Genomic DNA, 16,719 nt, shown 5'->3' on the forward strand with positions numbered 1-16,719 from the left:
CACCCCAGACCATCACTCCTGGGTGTCGGGCCATACGATGAGCAACAGCCAAGTTCGTATCCCACTACTGTCCGGCGTGCCTCCAGACACGTCTTTGCTGGTCATCGGTGCTGAGTTTGAAGTGGGGCACGTCATTGGAGATAGTTCTACTCCAGTCATTGAGGTTCTAGGCTGAAGGTTTGTCTGGAGGTGCCCAGGACAGCAGGGGGATGCCAATCTGTCACCTGCATTACAGCCTGATTACCAAGAGTTGTGGTGTGGGATACAATTTCTTTTCATAACAGAACTCCTTTGATTGTTATCCACAGCACACTTACAGTATAGCAGTGTGTCAGTGATATTTTATGCCCTGTTTTGTTGCTTTTCATGGCAAGCCATCCTTGGCTTCCATTTCAACAAGACAAAGCCCGCTCACACACAGCAAGAGTTTCTGATGCTTGTCTTTGTGCTTGCTAAACCCTGCCTCGGCCAGCAAGGTCACCAGATCCCTCCCCAGTTGAGAACTTTTGGAGGATTATAGGCAGGGCCCTCCAGCCACCGAGGGATTCTGACGATCTAGTGTGTCAGTTGGACAGACTATGCTACAGTATCACTCAGGAGGAAGTCCAACAACTCTGTGAATCAAAATGCCATGACAAGTAACTGCTTGCATAAGGGCCAGAGGTGGAGTAATGTGTTATTGACTTGCTCAATTTGTGAAACACTTTTTCTTGAAAAAAAAAAAAAAAATCATCTAAGTTTTCTGAAATTGTAATTTGTTTGTCCATACATGCCCATTGCATCTGCTGATTTCCATCCCATTCGGTTAATTGCTTTGTGGTGCACCGACCCCGTGCCCCACTTAGAGTGTAAATGTTGACAGCTGTGAATAAAATTACATGAATGCTGTACCATCTATCATTTTTTTGTGCTGCTACAGATTACATTGTTTTGATACAATACTCATTTGACTGTGGGTGAAAGCAGACGACGGTGGCTTCAAAAATGGTTGGTTCCATCAATTGTGGAAATCGTGCTGCAATTTGATTATTCTGTAGAAAAGGATCCTGTCTGTTGAAGATGAAAGCATTGTTGTGAAGCCAAACAACCAACCGTAAACAGAGAAAATAGTAAATTATATTTTTGTGAAACTTACTGACTTGGTTTGCACAAGTTTGCTAGCTTTAAATTTTGACAAAACACAGCTCATTTACTTTTGTACTGTCGAAAGTATCTCATTTCTTATTAGTGTGGTAAGGAAAGTTCTGGCAGATTGTCAATAATTAGAAGTGAAGTATAAACTTCCTGAATAGCTGAAATGAGTTGTCAAGAGACACACAAAAAATAATGAAAACTTGACTCTCTCCCTCTCTCCCTCTCCCTCCCCCTCCCCCCCCTCTCTCTCTCTCACTCCCTCTCTCTCTCTCTCTCTCTCTCTCTCTCTCACTCACTCACTCACTCACACACACACACACACACACACACACACACACACACACACAGATATATATGTATTCTCATTGACAGTGGCCATAAACATGTGAGGTTTTCTGTGTCTTCATTATTATTATTCCATGCCAGATTTTCCATTGTTTGATTTCACTTCCTATTAACCTAGTGTACCAACAAAAAATAATAAACATAGTAGAAAATTCTATGTTCTTAGGTGTGCATATTGATGAAAACTGAAAGAAGAGAAACCATATAGCAGACCTGCTAAAACTTTTAGGTTCAGCTACTTTTGCCATAAGAATAATTGCCATCTTTGGGAATATAGGTGCTAGTAAGAAAACATTTTCATTCACTGGGGTGCTACAGGATTATATTCTGTGCTATCTCCTTACTTAGACAAAAAGCATGCATTATTTATTTATTTATTTATTTATTTATTGTCCTCTGAATCAATACTGTACATGACATGCACATTGTGATGCACAAACATACATTTGATGTTGGACATTATGATAATTTGCTGGCATGAAGTAATACGCCAAAAGTTTACACAAACATGAGCTTACATACATATTTTCTGAGATGTTATGAACACACAAATTACATACTCAGTTACAAGACAGCGACCAGGAAATTCGGAAAAGAAGTTAACCGTTATTACACGGGAACGAGTAAAAACTTGGTGTCTTGCAATATGTTGATCACTTAAAGTCAACTCACAACAAGGGAAAACTCCTCAGGTTCCGACTTCACCTTCAGTGACAAGTTGAAGGCCACAAAGAGCTAAAGACCACTGTTGTCAGCTGGCTCATTTCTCAGGTTGAGGCCTTCTAGACAGATCAGATGAAGCAACTATAGCAGCTTTGTGAAATGTGCATAGATCAGGACAATGATTATATGGAAAGGTGAAGTAGGTTTCTAGGAAACAAAAACTGTCAATAAAAGTTGGCATGTGTGTGTGTGTGTGTGTGTGTGTGTGTGTGTGTGTGTGTGTGTGTGTGTGTCTGTGTGTGTGTGTGTGAGAGAGAGAGAGAGAGAGAGAGAGAGAGAGAGAGAGAGAGAGAGAGTAAGGGGATTTTATTTTTCAGATACACCTTACAGTAATAGTGGTGGTGATGGTGGTTGATGATGGTGATGACGACCATATCACCCATTCTGGGTGCCTTTGGTTATTTACATATATGTGTATCCTTTGTGTTATATTAGGAACAATTGTCATTCTGAACTTGATTTTCAGACATAAGTTGTATATGACGTATGAAGTAAAGACCACTGTTGATGTGTTAGGTGTATCATTTTCGCTATTTTGCAGCCTTCCTCGTGACTTTCTTGCTTAAGTTTTGTCCCTGACACATGATAAGTTTCACACAACATTTGAGTTTTCATTGTTTGATTATCAACTAATCCAACCAATTTTTCATTTTTTGTATTTGCAGCCGTTAAAAAAATGGAGAATGCTGTACTGAAATTGTACCTTGTGAATGCTGTCACTAATAACAAACCTGAGAAAGTTACGGACTTTTTCGCGAAAATGACTCCTGAACTCAGTAGTCAGTCTGAGTGGAAAGAATGGTTTAGTAAGTACTAGATTCATGTTATTGCTTTTTCTCTCTTGTGAACCTACTCTGTAACAGTATATGTATTTTTGTGTACTCCCCTGTGTAATATAATTTTTAAATCTTTCTTCCTTCGCAGTGTTGCCATTCATTAAATGTCCAGAGGAAAACCCCACCTTTGCTGTTCATTTTACACGCCAGTGGCAGGATACTCTCTTTGTATCCTTACACAATTTCCTTGCAATGATTTTTCAGGTAAGAAAAGGTAAGCTTTATTGTCTATCAATAAGAAAAGTGCAATTGTAGCTGCAATTGGCCAGTATTTCCACATCATTAACCTTCATCTACAGATGCTGTATGAAGGAAGGATAAAAAGTTCATGACTTGGCAGTGAAAGACTGGTCTGCTTTCATCTCATATTTGGATACGAAACATTTTCAAGACCCTAATTTCCAGCTGTGGCTTTAGGTGGAAATCTGAGGGTACCAAATATGGCAATTAGGCTGGTTATTTCAACCATTAGTATTTCAAATTTCCTGTTTTTTTGTTTTTGTTTTTTTTTGTTTTTCCCCTCCCGAAACATCTTTGTGGTCAGGTGTATTGTGTGATACTTTTTTTATTCTCATTTATTTACATATCATCCAGTCATCTTCTCATATATTGGATCATCCATTTGTTCCAGAGGACTTAATAAATCCACCAGTTATTTTATCCTTTAACTTTCTGCAATTTGCAATAGACTTTAAAGCTTTAGCTTTTGTAACAAAGCCACGAGCTTCCATCCACTGTTTTGATTGCTACTTTGTTCCTGACATGAAGTAATGGATCAGTATCCTCCAGCAACAATTTAGTGCACAAAATGTGCTGAAATCTTCAGTATGAACATTGCAAAGATATTCATTATTGGCTAGAGTTCAATAAATTTGCATCAGTTTGTACAAAATTTTCTCATTGTTAATTATTCATGTAAAATGTGTCATACTCCTTCTTTTGCTGTGCCTTTGGTGTTTGCCATTTTATACACTTTTAACTGCTGTTCATCCAATAGCATATAGTGCCCTTGTTAAATAATTTTAGAGAGGTAGCTCTGTGCCAGGTATGGATGAATTTTGTGTCTGTCTGTTAATTTGAACTAAATACAGACAACATACCTACTTTAAAAAGTCATCTAAACAAAAGTATTCCATAGAGCAAGCTGTCATGAATTGCATTGTCATGCGCTATTTACAAATATAACAAAATCAAAAAGTTTATCAATATCATCTGAGCTCTGGACCTCAGTTGCTTATTGAGTACGTGTAATATTTCCTTTACATTAATGCTGTTCAGTATCAAAACTGAGAGTGCAGTTGTTAATTTCTTCACATGCACCCCATACAGTCTGGTCATAATATCACTCTCTAGCATTAAAATGAATTTCTACAATACTGAGCATTTGGAGACATCTTTGAGAATATTCACCTGGCAATGTCACTATCATGGCATGGTTGACAGCAACATGATTGTTTAGTGCAATTTTGCATCCTGGATACTGAGAATTGTCCATATGCTACTTCCAGTGTACGAGATGTTTCACACCTGTGATTGGCTGAGAGTGCAAGTATATATGAATGAATTTTTTGTTATAGCTGTGGAAACTTTAATGATATGCTTTGACATATTTAATTGTTCACTGGTCTCAAACATAAACTATAGCTATTAAGGTTCTGTGAGTGTTTCTATTGATAAATGTAGAAAACTAAATTTCTTACCTAAGGTTTGTAGTGCCCTCCAGCTTAATTCTATTGGTTGTGATAAGACCTCTTTCATCCATAAGTTTTGTTGATAAGACCATTTTTAAAACTAACTACACCCTCTTGTCTCACCAGTTGTACTATAAAAATACTGATGGAGAAAACAGTTATGTTTATACAGGGGAGGGACAAAAAATGGAAACGCGAAAATACAACACATTACAATGCCTGATATGGTGTAGGAAACCTGTTGGTATTGAAAACAGCTTCCAGTCGTATCAGAATTGATAAACTCAGGTACTGTATGGTTTCCAAGGGAACCTTATACCACTCTTCCTGCAAAATAGTAGCAAGTTCAGTTGACAATGACAGAGGTGGATAGTGATAATGCACCCTTCTCTCTGAAGTAGACCACGAAGGCTTAATAATATTAAGATCTGGGTGCTGTGGTGGCCAGGGGAGATGTGACAGTTCATCCTCGTGCGCACAAAACCTGTCATGGGTGATGTGAACTTTGTGAACAGGGGTCTTCTCATCTTGCAACAGTGTGTCACTACTTGGGAACAAACAATGTACTGTGAGATGGAACTGATCAGCCAAAATGATCACATAATCCTTGGCTGTAATGCAGACTTGCAGAATAACCATGGGGCCCATGGAATACCACGATATGGCTGCCAAAATCGTCACTGAATCCCCACCGTATTTCACTGTTGGGACACTGGCCAGAAGTTGGAAACAGTCATCTGACTGAATGACTTTCTTCGATTGCTCTATAGCCCAGATTTTATGGCTTTGACACCACATTTTTCTGTTATGGGTATTTGTATCACTGACTAGTGGTTTTGGAATTCCAGTTCACCCTGCAGTTAACCTGCTTATCAAGCTTCGTTCATGTTGTTTGTTGCTGTCAGGGTTTACGAGTGTGACATTTAGTTCTGCAGTGACTTTTGCAGCTTCATCCTCTTACTTTTCATCACAGTCTTCTTCAATGACCGTCTGTCATGATCACTCATCACATTCTTTCACTTGCGTTGTGACTTACTGGATTATGTTTTCCATCTTCCCGTGTGTGCGGTATAAATCTTCGATATACAGTGCCTCTTGAAACACCAAACACTGCAGCTTCCTTGTTTATGGAAGCACCCACGATACATGCACCAAAAATTTGTCCACAATCGAATTCACTTAGCTCTGACATAATGGACACACAGCTATGCAGAACATTGTTATAACCATGACTGATACTATCAACTTATTTCAGACATTATGCAGGTGCCACTTGTGGTCAAATACAACACCCCAAGCTGCAGGCTTGGCTAGTGTCTGCATTTATGTTCAAGCAAGCATTTCTCCCACTTTTGTCCAACTCCTGCATATGCCAAGTTGAAGCTGTGTGCTGCATCAGGACTTGAATGTAGATACCTACACTGTATGAGCAGTGCATTACCAGTTACATTATTCAAAGACCCGTACAGTCCCAGTAGAGGCTTTCCCATTATGCTTTGGAACCTCCCCCCACATGGCTCACGGCACTTTGGCAGGATTGTGCTTGACTACCACGATCTTTTCCCTTCCGTGCTGCATGTCTGTCCACTTGATATTCTTTTTTCCCTCCCTTGAGGAACATGTCTGTTATGAAACTTCCTGGCAGATTAAAACCATGTGCTGGACTGAGACTCGAACTCAGGACCTTTGCCTTTCGAGGGGAAGTGCTCTACCATCTGAGGTACCTGAGCACAACTCACACCCCGTCCTCAAAGATTCAATTCTGCCAGTACCTCATCTCCTACCTTCCAAATGTCACAGTAGCTCTTCTGCGAATCTTGCAAAACTCGCACTCCTGGGAGAAAGGATATTGCAGAGACATGGCTTAGCCACAGCCTGGGGGATGTTTCCAGACTGAGACTTTCACTCCTTTCTTCTAGGAGTGCTAGTTCTATGGGGCGAGAGTCGTGCTTGGGTAGCTCAGATGGTAGAGCACTTAACCACAAAAGGCAAAAGTCCTGAGTTCGAGTCTTGGTCTGGCACACAGTTTTAATTTGCCAGGAAGTTTCATATCAGCGCACACTCCGCTACACAGTGAAAATCTCATTCCTAGCTGCTGTGAAGGTTGGAAGATAGGAGACAAGGTACTGACAGAATTGAAGCTGTGAGGAGGGGTCATGAGTCATGCTCCAGGAAACAAAATCGCATCCTCACCACCGCTTTGACCTCTTGCATTTCTTTGCGGTCTGCTTTGACCTTCACCCCGTGGATGGCATTCCGGCTCATGGGGGAGTCATCTTGCTTCTGCGGGATAATGTTCGTAGTCAAACCGTGTTGCTGACTACCCAGCTTCAAGCTGTTGTAGTGCACATTTCACCTTTTCCCTTTGTACCGTTTCCATCCCTCCATCATTAAGTGTCATCAGGGCAGAATTCCTCCAGCTTATTGGGCAACTCCCTCACCCCTTTCTGCTGCTTAGTAACTTTAATGTGCACCATCCCCTTTGGGGTTCTCCCAGAACGTGTCCAGGAGGTACCCTCTTGGCTGATATTCTCAGTCAACTTCACCTCGTTTCCCTTAACACAGGAGCACCCACATTCCTTTCAGGCTCCATGCACACCTATTCCTGTTTGGTCCATCTCCTTCTGCACTGCCCAGCTTGCCTGTCGTCTCAAGTGGTCCGTTCCCTCTGACATGTACTCAAGTGATCATTTCCCGTGTCCTATCCATTTGCTGACTCAGACCTCACCTATGTGCACACCCAAATGACAGCTTTCTAAGACTGACTCTAGGTTTTACTCCTCCCTGGTGACCTTCAAAGAACAACATTTCTCCAGTTGTGATGACCAGGTGGAATACTTTACCAACATTATCCCTACTGCTGCAGAACATTCCATTCCTGGCACTTCATCTTCACTGCTCAGTGACCCAGTCCCTTGGTCGACTGAGACTTGCCAAGATGCAATTCGTGTGTGGAGACATGCTCGCCATGTTTTTACTTGTCATCGTACGATGGCAAACTGCATTCATTATAAACAGTTGCACTTGCAGTGTCATCATATTCTTCAGGATAGAAAAAAGAGGTAACTGGATTTCGTTTACTAGTTCTTCTAACAGTTCCAGTTCCTCTTCCGTTATTTGGGCCGACCTCTGACGGCTCTCTGGGGCCAACGTCCATTCCCCAATTTCCATCCTTACCATAGCAGACAGTGTCATAGTGTACCCTGTTGCTATCTCCAACACCTTGGGGTGCTGCTTTGCGGAGATTTCGAACTCCACCCACCGTCACCCTGCCTTTCTCCATTGGAAACAAGTGGGGGAGTGTCGGGCAATACCCTTCTCTTCTCAGACTCGTGAGTGCTACAATGCCATCTTCACTGTGAGGAAGCTAGATCATGCTCTCACTTTATCCCAGTTCTCCACTCCAGGGCCAGACGATGTTCACGTCCAGATGTTGCTGAACCTTCCTCTTGCAGGCAAGCACTTCCTCCTTCATGCATACAATCACATCTGAGCAGAGGACACGTTCCCCAGATGCTGGTGTGAAGCCACTCTCATACCTGCACCTAAGCCCAGTAAGGACAAACACTTTTCTTCTAACTACCACCCCATTTCTCCCACCAGCTGTGTTTGCAAGCCGATGGAACATATGTTTCACGCCCAGCTGGTATGGTGGCTTTAGTCTTGAAATTTACTAACTGCTGGTTAATGTGGATTTCGAGCGCACCATTCTGAAGTTGACCATCTTGTCACCTTGTCAACCCAGGTCATGAATAGTTTTCTGTGGAAATACCAGACTGCGGCTGTGTTTTTCGATTTGCAGAAAGTGCACGACACCTGCTGGAGAACTGGTTTCCTCCATACACATGGGGCTTCCGATGTCGCATGCCTCGTTTTCTTCAGGAATTTTTAAAAGACTGACTTTTCACGGTGCGTATCAGTTCTGCCTTGTCAGACACCTTTATCCAGGAAAACGGTGTGCCCCAGCCTTCAGACCTGAGCATCATCCTCTTTGCTATCGCCGTTAACTGTATTATGACCTGTCTCCCACCAGGCATTTCCGGTTCCCTTTTTGTTGACAATTTTCCCATCTATTGCAATTCTTCACAGACTTGTCTCCTTCATCGGCGTCTTCAGCGTTGTCTCAATCACCTTTGCCCTTGTGGAGCATTGACAATGGCTTTCGCTTTTCCACTGACAAAACGATTTGTATCAATTTCTGCTGGCGGAATTGATTTCTTCCACCGTTTTTACATCTTGGGCCGTTTGCTCTTCCATTTGTTCAAACTATGAAATTCCTGGGGCTCATGCTCATTAGGAAACTCTCTTGGTCCTCCCACATGTCTTACCTGGCCGCCTGCTGTATGCGGTCCCTCAGTGTCCTATGTGTCCTCAGTGGTGCTTCCTGGGGAGCAGGTTGGATCACCCTCCTCCATTTGTACTGGTCCCTTTTCCATTCAAAACTAGACTGTGGGTGTTTCATTTATGCATCTGCACGTCCATCCATCTTATACCGTTTCAATACAATCTACCATTATGCCATCTGTTTGGCCACTGGTGCCTTTTACACTAATGCAGTTGAAGGTCCGTATTCAGAAGCTGCCGAACTAATGCTGTCATACTGCCGTGATTTTCTCCTCCGCAGGTAGGCATGCCATTTGTCCGCCATGCGTGGCCACCCATCCTATGCCTCCTTCTTCAATGACTCCTTTGACCGCCAATATGGAGCACATCCTTCTTCTCTGTTAGTTAATGTAGTTCACTTTGGCTATTGCTTTGGCAGCCCATTTTCACGCTCCCTGCCTCTTTCCCAATGGGTGTGAACCATTTACCACCTCGGCTTCGTGTGGCGACCCGTGTTCACGTTGGACTTCATTCGCTTCCTAAGGACACTACTCCAGACTTGCTCTATCGCCGTAAGTTTCTCAACCTTCGCACGGAACTTCGCAACAGTACTTTATGTACACTGATGGCCCTCGGGATGATGTGGTGGTTGGTGTGGCTTTGTGTTTGGCATCAATGATTTTTGATATTGGCTTCCGGAACGCTGCTTAGTATTTACAGTGGAGCTCTTCGCCCTGTATCAGGCGACGCAGTACATCCTGCGAAACAGGCTTTTCAACCGTGTCATCTACTCCGACTCTCTCAGTGCCCTGCAGAGTCTCTGTGTGCTGTACACCGTCCATCCCTTAGTGCAGTAAGTCCAGGAAAGATATCACTTGCTCACTCTTGATGGAGCCATTGTGATGTTTATGTGGGCCCCTAATCATGTGGGTGTGATGGGGAACGAGGTTGCTGACCCTGCTGCCGAGGCTGCAGTCCTCGTTCCTCGGCCCGCTAGTTCTTCCGTTCCCTCCGATGATCTCTGTGCTGCCGACTGTCACCAGGTGGTGTCACTTTAACATCGGCACTGGGCTTCCCTTCATGGGAACGAGCTCTGGGGAATTAAACCTCTCCCAGTGGCTCGGCTGACCTCCTCTCGGCCCTCTCACCGCGAGAACATTTTAGCTAGATTGCATATTGGGTGCTGTCTTTTTAGCCATTGCCATTTGTTTAGCGGAGATCCCACACCACTTTGTGCTCGTTGCCCTCAGCCTGTGATGGTTTGCCATTTCCTGGTAGAATGCTCCTTTTTTAACACTTACATTCTCATTTATGTTTGTCATCTGAGTTATCAGCTGTTTTAGCAAACGACACGTGAGCTGTTGACTGCGTTTTTGTCCATTGTAGCAATGTGGTGAAGGACATTCTATCTTTAGTTCAGGGCCTCCATTGTCTTTATGATGTATTTTATGGACCTTTTTCCAAGTCCTTGCTTTTAGCTGTCTTTCCTTCCATCAACTGGGCTTAACATTTAGTCGCTTTTAACTCCTTTTTCGTTTTCATGTTCTTTGGTTCTGACATGGGTACTTATGACTCTAGTTGTTTTTGTTCCCGAAAACAAAACAAAACAAATCAAACTTTGAAACCCTGAACACTTTTGGGCCATGAGTTATCCCAGATTATTAATCATAAGACATTGACTGGGCTGAAAATAAGCAAAAAGTAGGAAAAGAAAGAGAAGGGACACAGTAGGAGTATGTGGGTTGATGAAAGCAGTGAAAGAAGAATCTCGTGGTAGTATTTTGCACAGAGCACAATATAATCATTGCATACACTGAGCTTCAAATAATGAAAGTGGGTTGTATATGGGGAAGGGAACTGGGGGTACAAGAAAACATCAGATACATTACATAGTGGTAAGACAGATATTTATAAACCAGATTGCAAACTGCAGAATTTCTCTTCTAGCAGAGCTTGCTGTTGGCCATAATTTACTGGTTATGATTGGGAAACTAAAGCTAATGAAATTGCAGAAATGTGGAATTTAAGATGATGGTACTAGAATAAGTTGAAACAATTGGAAGTTGTGGAGTGTTTCAGAGTTAGCATTAGACTGCAGAAATAGACAAATGAAAACCAATGAAACATGAATGGGTAGCTTTGAGAGAGGAAACAATGAAGGAAGGTGAGGAACAACTTACCTGAGTGACAAGGTTCAATAGAAATTCTTTGATAAAGGCAGGAAATATAAAGTTTAATTGTTAAATGGAGAAAAAATAAAAAATGAAGCACACAAAAGAGAATACAGTCATACAAAAAATTAGACTGACGTAAGGTACACTGTGGCGAAACATGAGTGCTTAGAGGAGAGATTCAAAGCTTTAAAAGTGTGCATAACTATACGAAGATTACTTTGTTCAAGTCTGTACTCAAAAAACCACTTTGAAGTGCAAGTGCATGGCAGAGGGTGCTTTCCATTGTGTCAGTTATCAGGACTTGTTATTGTGCCATTGATGTATCAAGTGTGGGGAAAAATGATGGCTGAAACACTAATCTTGTTTTCATGATCCCTATGGAAGCAACATCTAGTGAGTTGTTGTATTCCTAGAAACGTTGCTTGAAGTAGGTTCTTGAAACTTTCTAAGTAGGATTTCACGAGGTTGGTTTGCATCTGTCTACAAGTATCTGCCAGTTGAGTTTCTTTCTGTGTCTCTGTGAAACTCTTCCATGGATCAAACAAACCTGTTGCCATTTGTGTTCCCCTTCTTTGTAAACAATATATATCACTTGTCAGTCCTATTTGGTACGTGTCCCGCACACTTGGACAGTATTCTAGAATGGGTCACACGAGTATTTTCTAAGCAGTCTCATTTGTAGACTGATAGAATTTCTGTAGTATTCTACCTATAAACCAAAGACTGCCACCTGGTTTATCCATGACCGATCCTATGTGATCGTTCCATTTCGTATCACTACAAATTATTATACCCAGGACTTGTTTGAATTGAGTGATTCCAACTGTGGCTTGTCGTTATTGCAGTCATATGATGCAATTTATTCCTCATTTTGCAGAGTGCACAGTTTTGCTTTTCTGAACATTTAAAGTAAGTTGCCAGTCTTTGCAGTATTTTGAAATCTTTTCAAGATCTGATTGAATATTTGTGCAGCTTCTTTCTGACAGTGCTTCATTATAGACAACTGCCTCATCCGCAAAAAGTCTGAGTTTACTATGAACATTGCCTGCTAGGTGGTTAATATACAACATGAACAGGAGGTGCCCAAATGCTATTTCCTAGGACTCATGTGAAGTTAATTGCACGTCTGTGATAACTCTCCATCAGAGACAATATACTGCATCCTCCTTACCAAGAAGTCCTCAGTCCAGTCACAAATTTTGCTTGATATACTATATGATCATAATTTCAATGACAAGCATAAGTGTGTAATGAGTGAAATGTTTTTCATAAGTTGAGGTTTACTTTGTCTGTCTGACTGCTATGATCCATCGCTTTCAGGATATCACAGGAGAAAAAGGCAGGTTTTGTTTTATGTGATCATTGTTTTTGGAATCATACGATTCGGCATGGAAGCGCTTCTGATCAAATAGCTCATTACATTGTAGCTCAGAACACACTATCTGATCCAAAATGTCTGGACACTTACTAGCGGTCATTAGTGTGGTGTGTGTCCATCCTTCACCTATATGACAGCGTGAACTCTGCCTGGGACACTTTCAATGAGGTGTCTGAAGTATACGGAGGAATCTCAGCCCGTTATGTCTCAAAAGACAAAACCAAATAAGGTGATGTTAGATGCTGGGATGTGGCGCAAAGTCAACATCTAACTCATCCTGAATGTGTTCATTGGATTCAGACTGGGTGGTGTGCAGGCCAATCCATTTCAGGAATGTTATTGTCCACAATCCGTTGCCTCATAGTTGCTGCTTTATTATGTGGTGCATCATCATGCTGATCAAATCAACACCTCTGAACTGTTATTGACTGTACACAGCACACAATGCTATAAAATGTGTCCATGTCCTTCAATGTTTAGCATTTCCTTAAATGCAGTCAGTGCACCGCACCCTAACCAGGAAAAACACCCCCACACCTTGATACCGCTCTTCTGTACTTCGCTGTTGCCACTATGCATAATGGTAGGTAACATTCTCTAGACTGAAACCATTCCATTAGATTGCCATAGGGTCTAGCTTGATGATTGCTTGTTTTCATTCTTCCACTGTCCAGTGTCATTACTCTTCACATCACCTTGAGTGTCACTTAGCACAGAATACAGAAATGCGTGCCTTATGAGGAGCTGCTTGACCGACGTACCCCATTCTTCTTAACTTCCTGTGCACAGTCAGTGTGTGCTGATAGCACTTTGCAATTCGCAAGTAATTCCTTCCACTGATTTCATGCAGTTTTTTACAATCACCCTCCCCAAAGTCCAGCAGGCCTTCTCTATCTGTACTTGAGGTCTCCCTGGTCTTGGTTTGCTGCAGTTATTCTTTCGCATTTACACTTCGCAGTCACATCGCTGACAGTTGACTTGGGCAGCTTTAGGAGGATTGAAATGTTCCTGATGAATTTGTTACTTAGATGACATCCAATTACTAATCCACATTCGAAATCGCTGAGCTCTCCTGCTTCTGCTGTTACCACTTCTCTACTGACAACAGATTACTCCCAGCCTACTTTTATACTAGTGAGTCCACCTCTTATGACATCTAGTGATCAGTTCTGCTTTACATATGGGCACCTTTACACTTTTGATCAATTAGTATGTATTCTGAGATTCTACAAAAGATAGATGTCAATGATATTGGACAATTCATTTTGTTGATCACTCCTTGAAGATGATTGTGACTTGTGCTTTCTTCCAGTCACTGGTCACAACATTTTGTTTGATGGATTTACAGTATATTATAGTTAAAATTTTGCATAAATCTGATAGAGATCCCATCAGACCCTGGAGTTTTTGTCAGTTTTACTGGTTTCACCTGTTTCCCAGCACCACTGATATTAATATCTGTATCATTTATCTTCTTAGTGGTGCAAGGTTAAACCGTGGTGATTCTCCCTGAGTTTCTTTTGTAAAGGAAAATTTGAAGACAGGCTTCATTATGTCTGCTATTGCTTTGCAACCCTCACTTTGAGTCCCGTGTCACCTGTGAATGTCTGGACACCGGGCACTAGTTTTGGTACTAGTAACTGCTCTTACGTGTTGTTGGCGGTTGTTGTTGTTTTTTGTATTATGCTCCTCAATCTGAGGATTGTTTTGATGCAGCTTTCAATGCTAGTCTTTCGTATGCTAGTCTCTTAGTCTGTGCATAGCTGCCACAGCCTACATCCATTTCAACTTGGTAACAGTAATCAACCCTTGCTCTCCTGCTACAATTCCTTCTGTTACCAGATCGACAACTCCTGGATGCCTCAGGATTTGTTCTATCAACTGAACACTTTTTTTAGCCAAGTTGTGCCATGAATTTCTTTTTGCCTAATTGTATTCAATATTTCCTAATTTGTTACTTGAATTAAAGTTGTGAGGACAGGTCTTAAGCCGTGCTTGGGTAGCTCAGTTGGTAGAGCACTTGCCCATCAAAGGCAAAGGTCCCAAGTTTGAGTCTGCCAGGAAGTTGCATATTAGCACACACTCCACTGCAGAGTGAAAATCTCATTCTGGAAACATCCCCTAGGCTGTGGCTAAGCCATATCTCCGCAATATCCTTTCTTCCAGGAGTGCTAGTCCTGCAAGGTTTGCAGAAGAGCTTCTGTGAAGTTTGGAAGGTAGGAGACGAGGTACTGGCTGAATTAAAGTTGTGAGGACGGGTCGTGAGTCATGCTTTGGTAACTCAGCTGGTAGAGCACTTGCCCATGAAAGCAAAGGTCCTGAGTTTGAGTCTTGGTCCGGTACACAGTTTTAATCTGCCAGGAAGTGTCAGATAGATTGCTCCTTAGTATAAAGATGGCATGTTAAGTTGCAGACAGGCACAATTAAATGACACTTACATTTAAACTTTTGACCACAGTCTACATCAGAAGAAGAGAAACACACTTAAGTCATTCATGCAAGCAAGCATACTACACACACACACACACACACACACACACACACACACACACCAAACCAGCTCAGGCATGTGACAAAACTTATTTTTGCAGAGGTTTTTTTTCTATGAATGTTAGTTTTCAATGCTAATAAGCAAATATACTCTCTCATCAAAGTCTGTGTTTCTTTGTGGTACAGTATACTCAGGTGTAGAATTTTGTTAAAAATAAAATGTGAAAGTGGATTGACATGGGTAATTAAAGATACAAATTATATGTATACTTTATTAACCACATTTTCCATAATTGTTTAGATTCTAGGAAAGCAAATCCCTGTTACTTACATGGGAAATACTTTTCATAGTTAATATAAATCCCCATGAAATAAACCTCCACAGTTACAAAAAATGTAAATTGTTTCATCCCTGCGCTTGGAACTCAGTTATTGTTTCACACCATACTGTCACAGTAAGTGAAAAAGTTTATTTGGACATAATTAGAAGATTAATTTCTGTTGCATGTGAATTTATTGCCATTCTGCATGATGTATATGTGCTGCAGATTAAAAATGTGTTTGTGTCAAAGATAAATTAATGTTGCCTGGTGACTGTAATTTAAAATTAAAATAATGTTTAACTTGTGTATTTAATAGTCTTGTCTTCCTGTGCAGTGTATGCCCCTTCCTACACTTGCAAACTACGAAGAGGATGCTGCTAGAATGCGTCGTCTGCAGGAAGAAAATGACATGCTGAGACATAAACTTGCACAGATTGATAACACAAAAGCCACCCCATCAGATGGGCCATCACTCATAGAAGGAGTACAGCCTACAGAACTCATGGATGATTTTTACATCATTGCACAGTGAGTTATAATATTTTTAGATGTTCAATCTTTGGAGAATAAATCACTGAAAAATTAAAGTTCTTCCTTTCCTTACAATGGTTAGTGACTAAAGATTGTTAAAGGTAAAACAACATATAATTTTAATAATTCCATAACAGAAGTTTCACCAAGTGAATTCTGTTGTTGTAATCTCTCTCTCTCTCTCTCTCTCTCTCTCTCTCTCTCTCTCTCTCTCTCTCTCTCTCTCTCTCACACACACACACACACACACACACACACACTCTCTCCTCTTCTGCTCCATCACACTTTTCTTCATCCTCCTCCTCCTCTCTGTCGCCCCCACCCGCCTTCTCTGTCTGCCCCCCTCTCTTCTCTGTCCGCCCCCCTCTTCTGTGTCCGCCCCCTCTTCTGTGTCCGCCCACCTCTTCTGCGCCCGCCCCCCCTCTTCTGCACCCTCCCCCCTCTTCTGCGCCAGCCCCCCTCTTCTGCGCCCGCCCCCGTCCGCACCCCCTCTTCTGTGTTGGCCTCCCCTCTTCTGCGTACCCCCCCTCTTCTGCATCGGACACCCCCCTCTTCTGCGTCGGACACCCCCCCTCTTCTGAGTCGGAACCCCCCCACCCTCTTCTGAGTCGGAACCCCCCCACCCTCTTCTGCATCGGAACCCCCCACCCTCTTCTGCGTGGGAACCCCCCACCCTCTTCTGCGTGGGAACCCCCCCCCTTCTGCGTCGGACCCCCCGACCCTCTTCTGCGTCGAACCCCCCCACCCTCTTCTGCGTCGAACCCCCCCACC

At 42.3% G+C, this 16,719-nt stretch overlaps 1 protein-coding gene across 1 annotated transcript in view; it reads left to right on the forward strand.

Annotated features, from left to right (window-relative positions):
* LOC126473963 (WD repeat-containing protein 91) overlaps window positions 1-16,719 on the forward strand; it is a 202,913-nt gene that overhangs the window by 38,437 nt on the left and 147,757 nt on the right. The window contains exons 3-5 of the mRNA XM_050101334.1: window positions 2,868-3,008; window positions 3,127-3,242; window positions 15,752-15,945. Of these exons, the coding sequence (XP_049957291.1) occupies window positions 2,868-3,008; window positions 3,127-3,242; window positions 15,752-15,945 (451 nt within the window). The remainder of the gene's footprint in view (window positions 1-2,867; window positions 3,009-3,126; window positions 3,243-15,751; window positions 15,946-16,719) is intronic.

The sequence above is a fragment of the Schistocerca serialis genome, chromosome 4, assembly GCF_023864345.2.
Source record: "Schistocerca serialis cubense isolate TAMUIC-IGC-003099 chromosome 4, iqSchSeri2.2, whole genome shotgun sequence".
NCBI classification, from domain to species: domain Eukaryota; kingdom Metazoa; phylum Arthropoda; class Insecta; order Orthoptera; family Acrididae; genus Schistocerca; species Schistocerca serialis.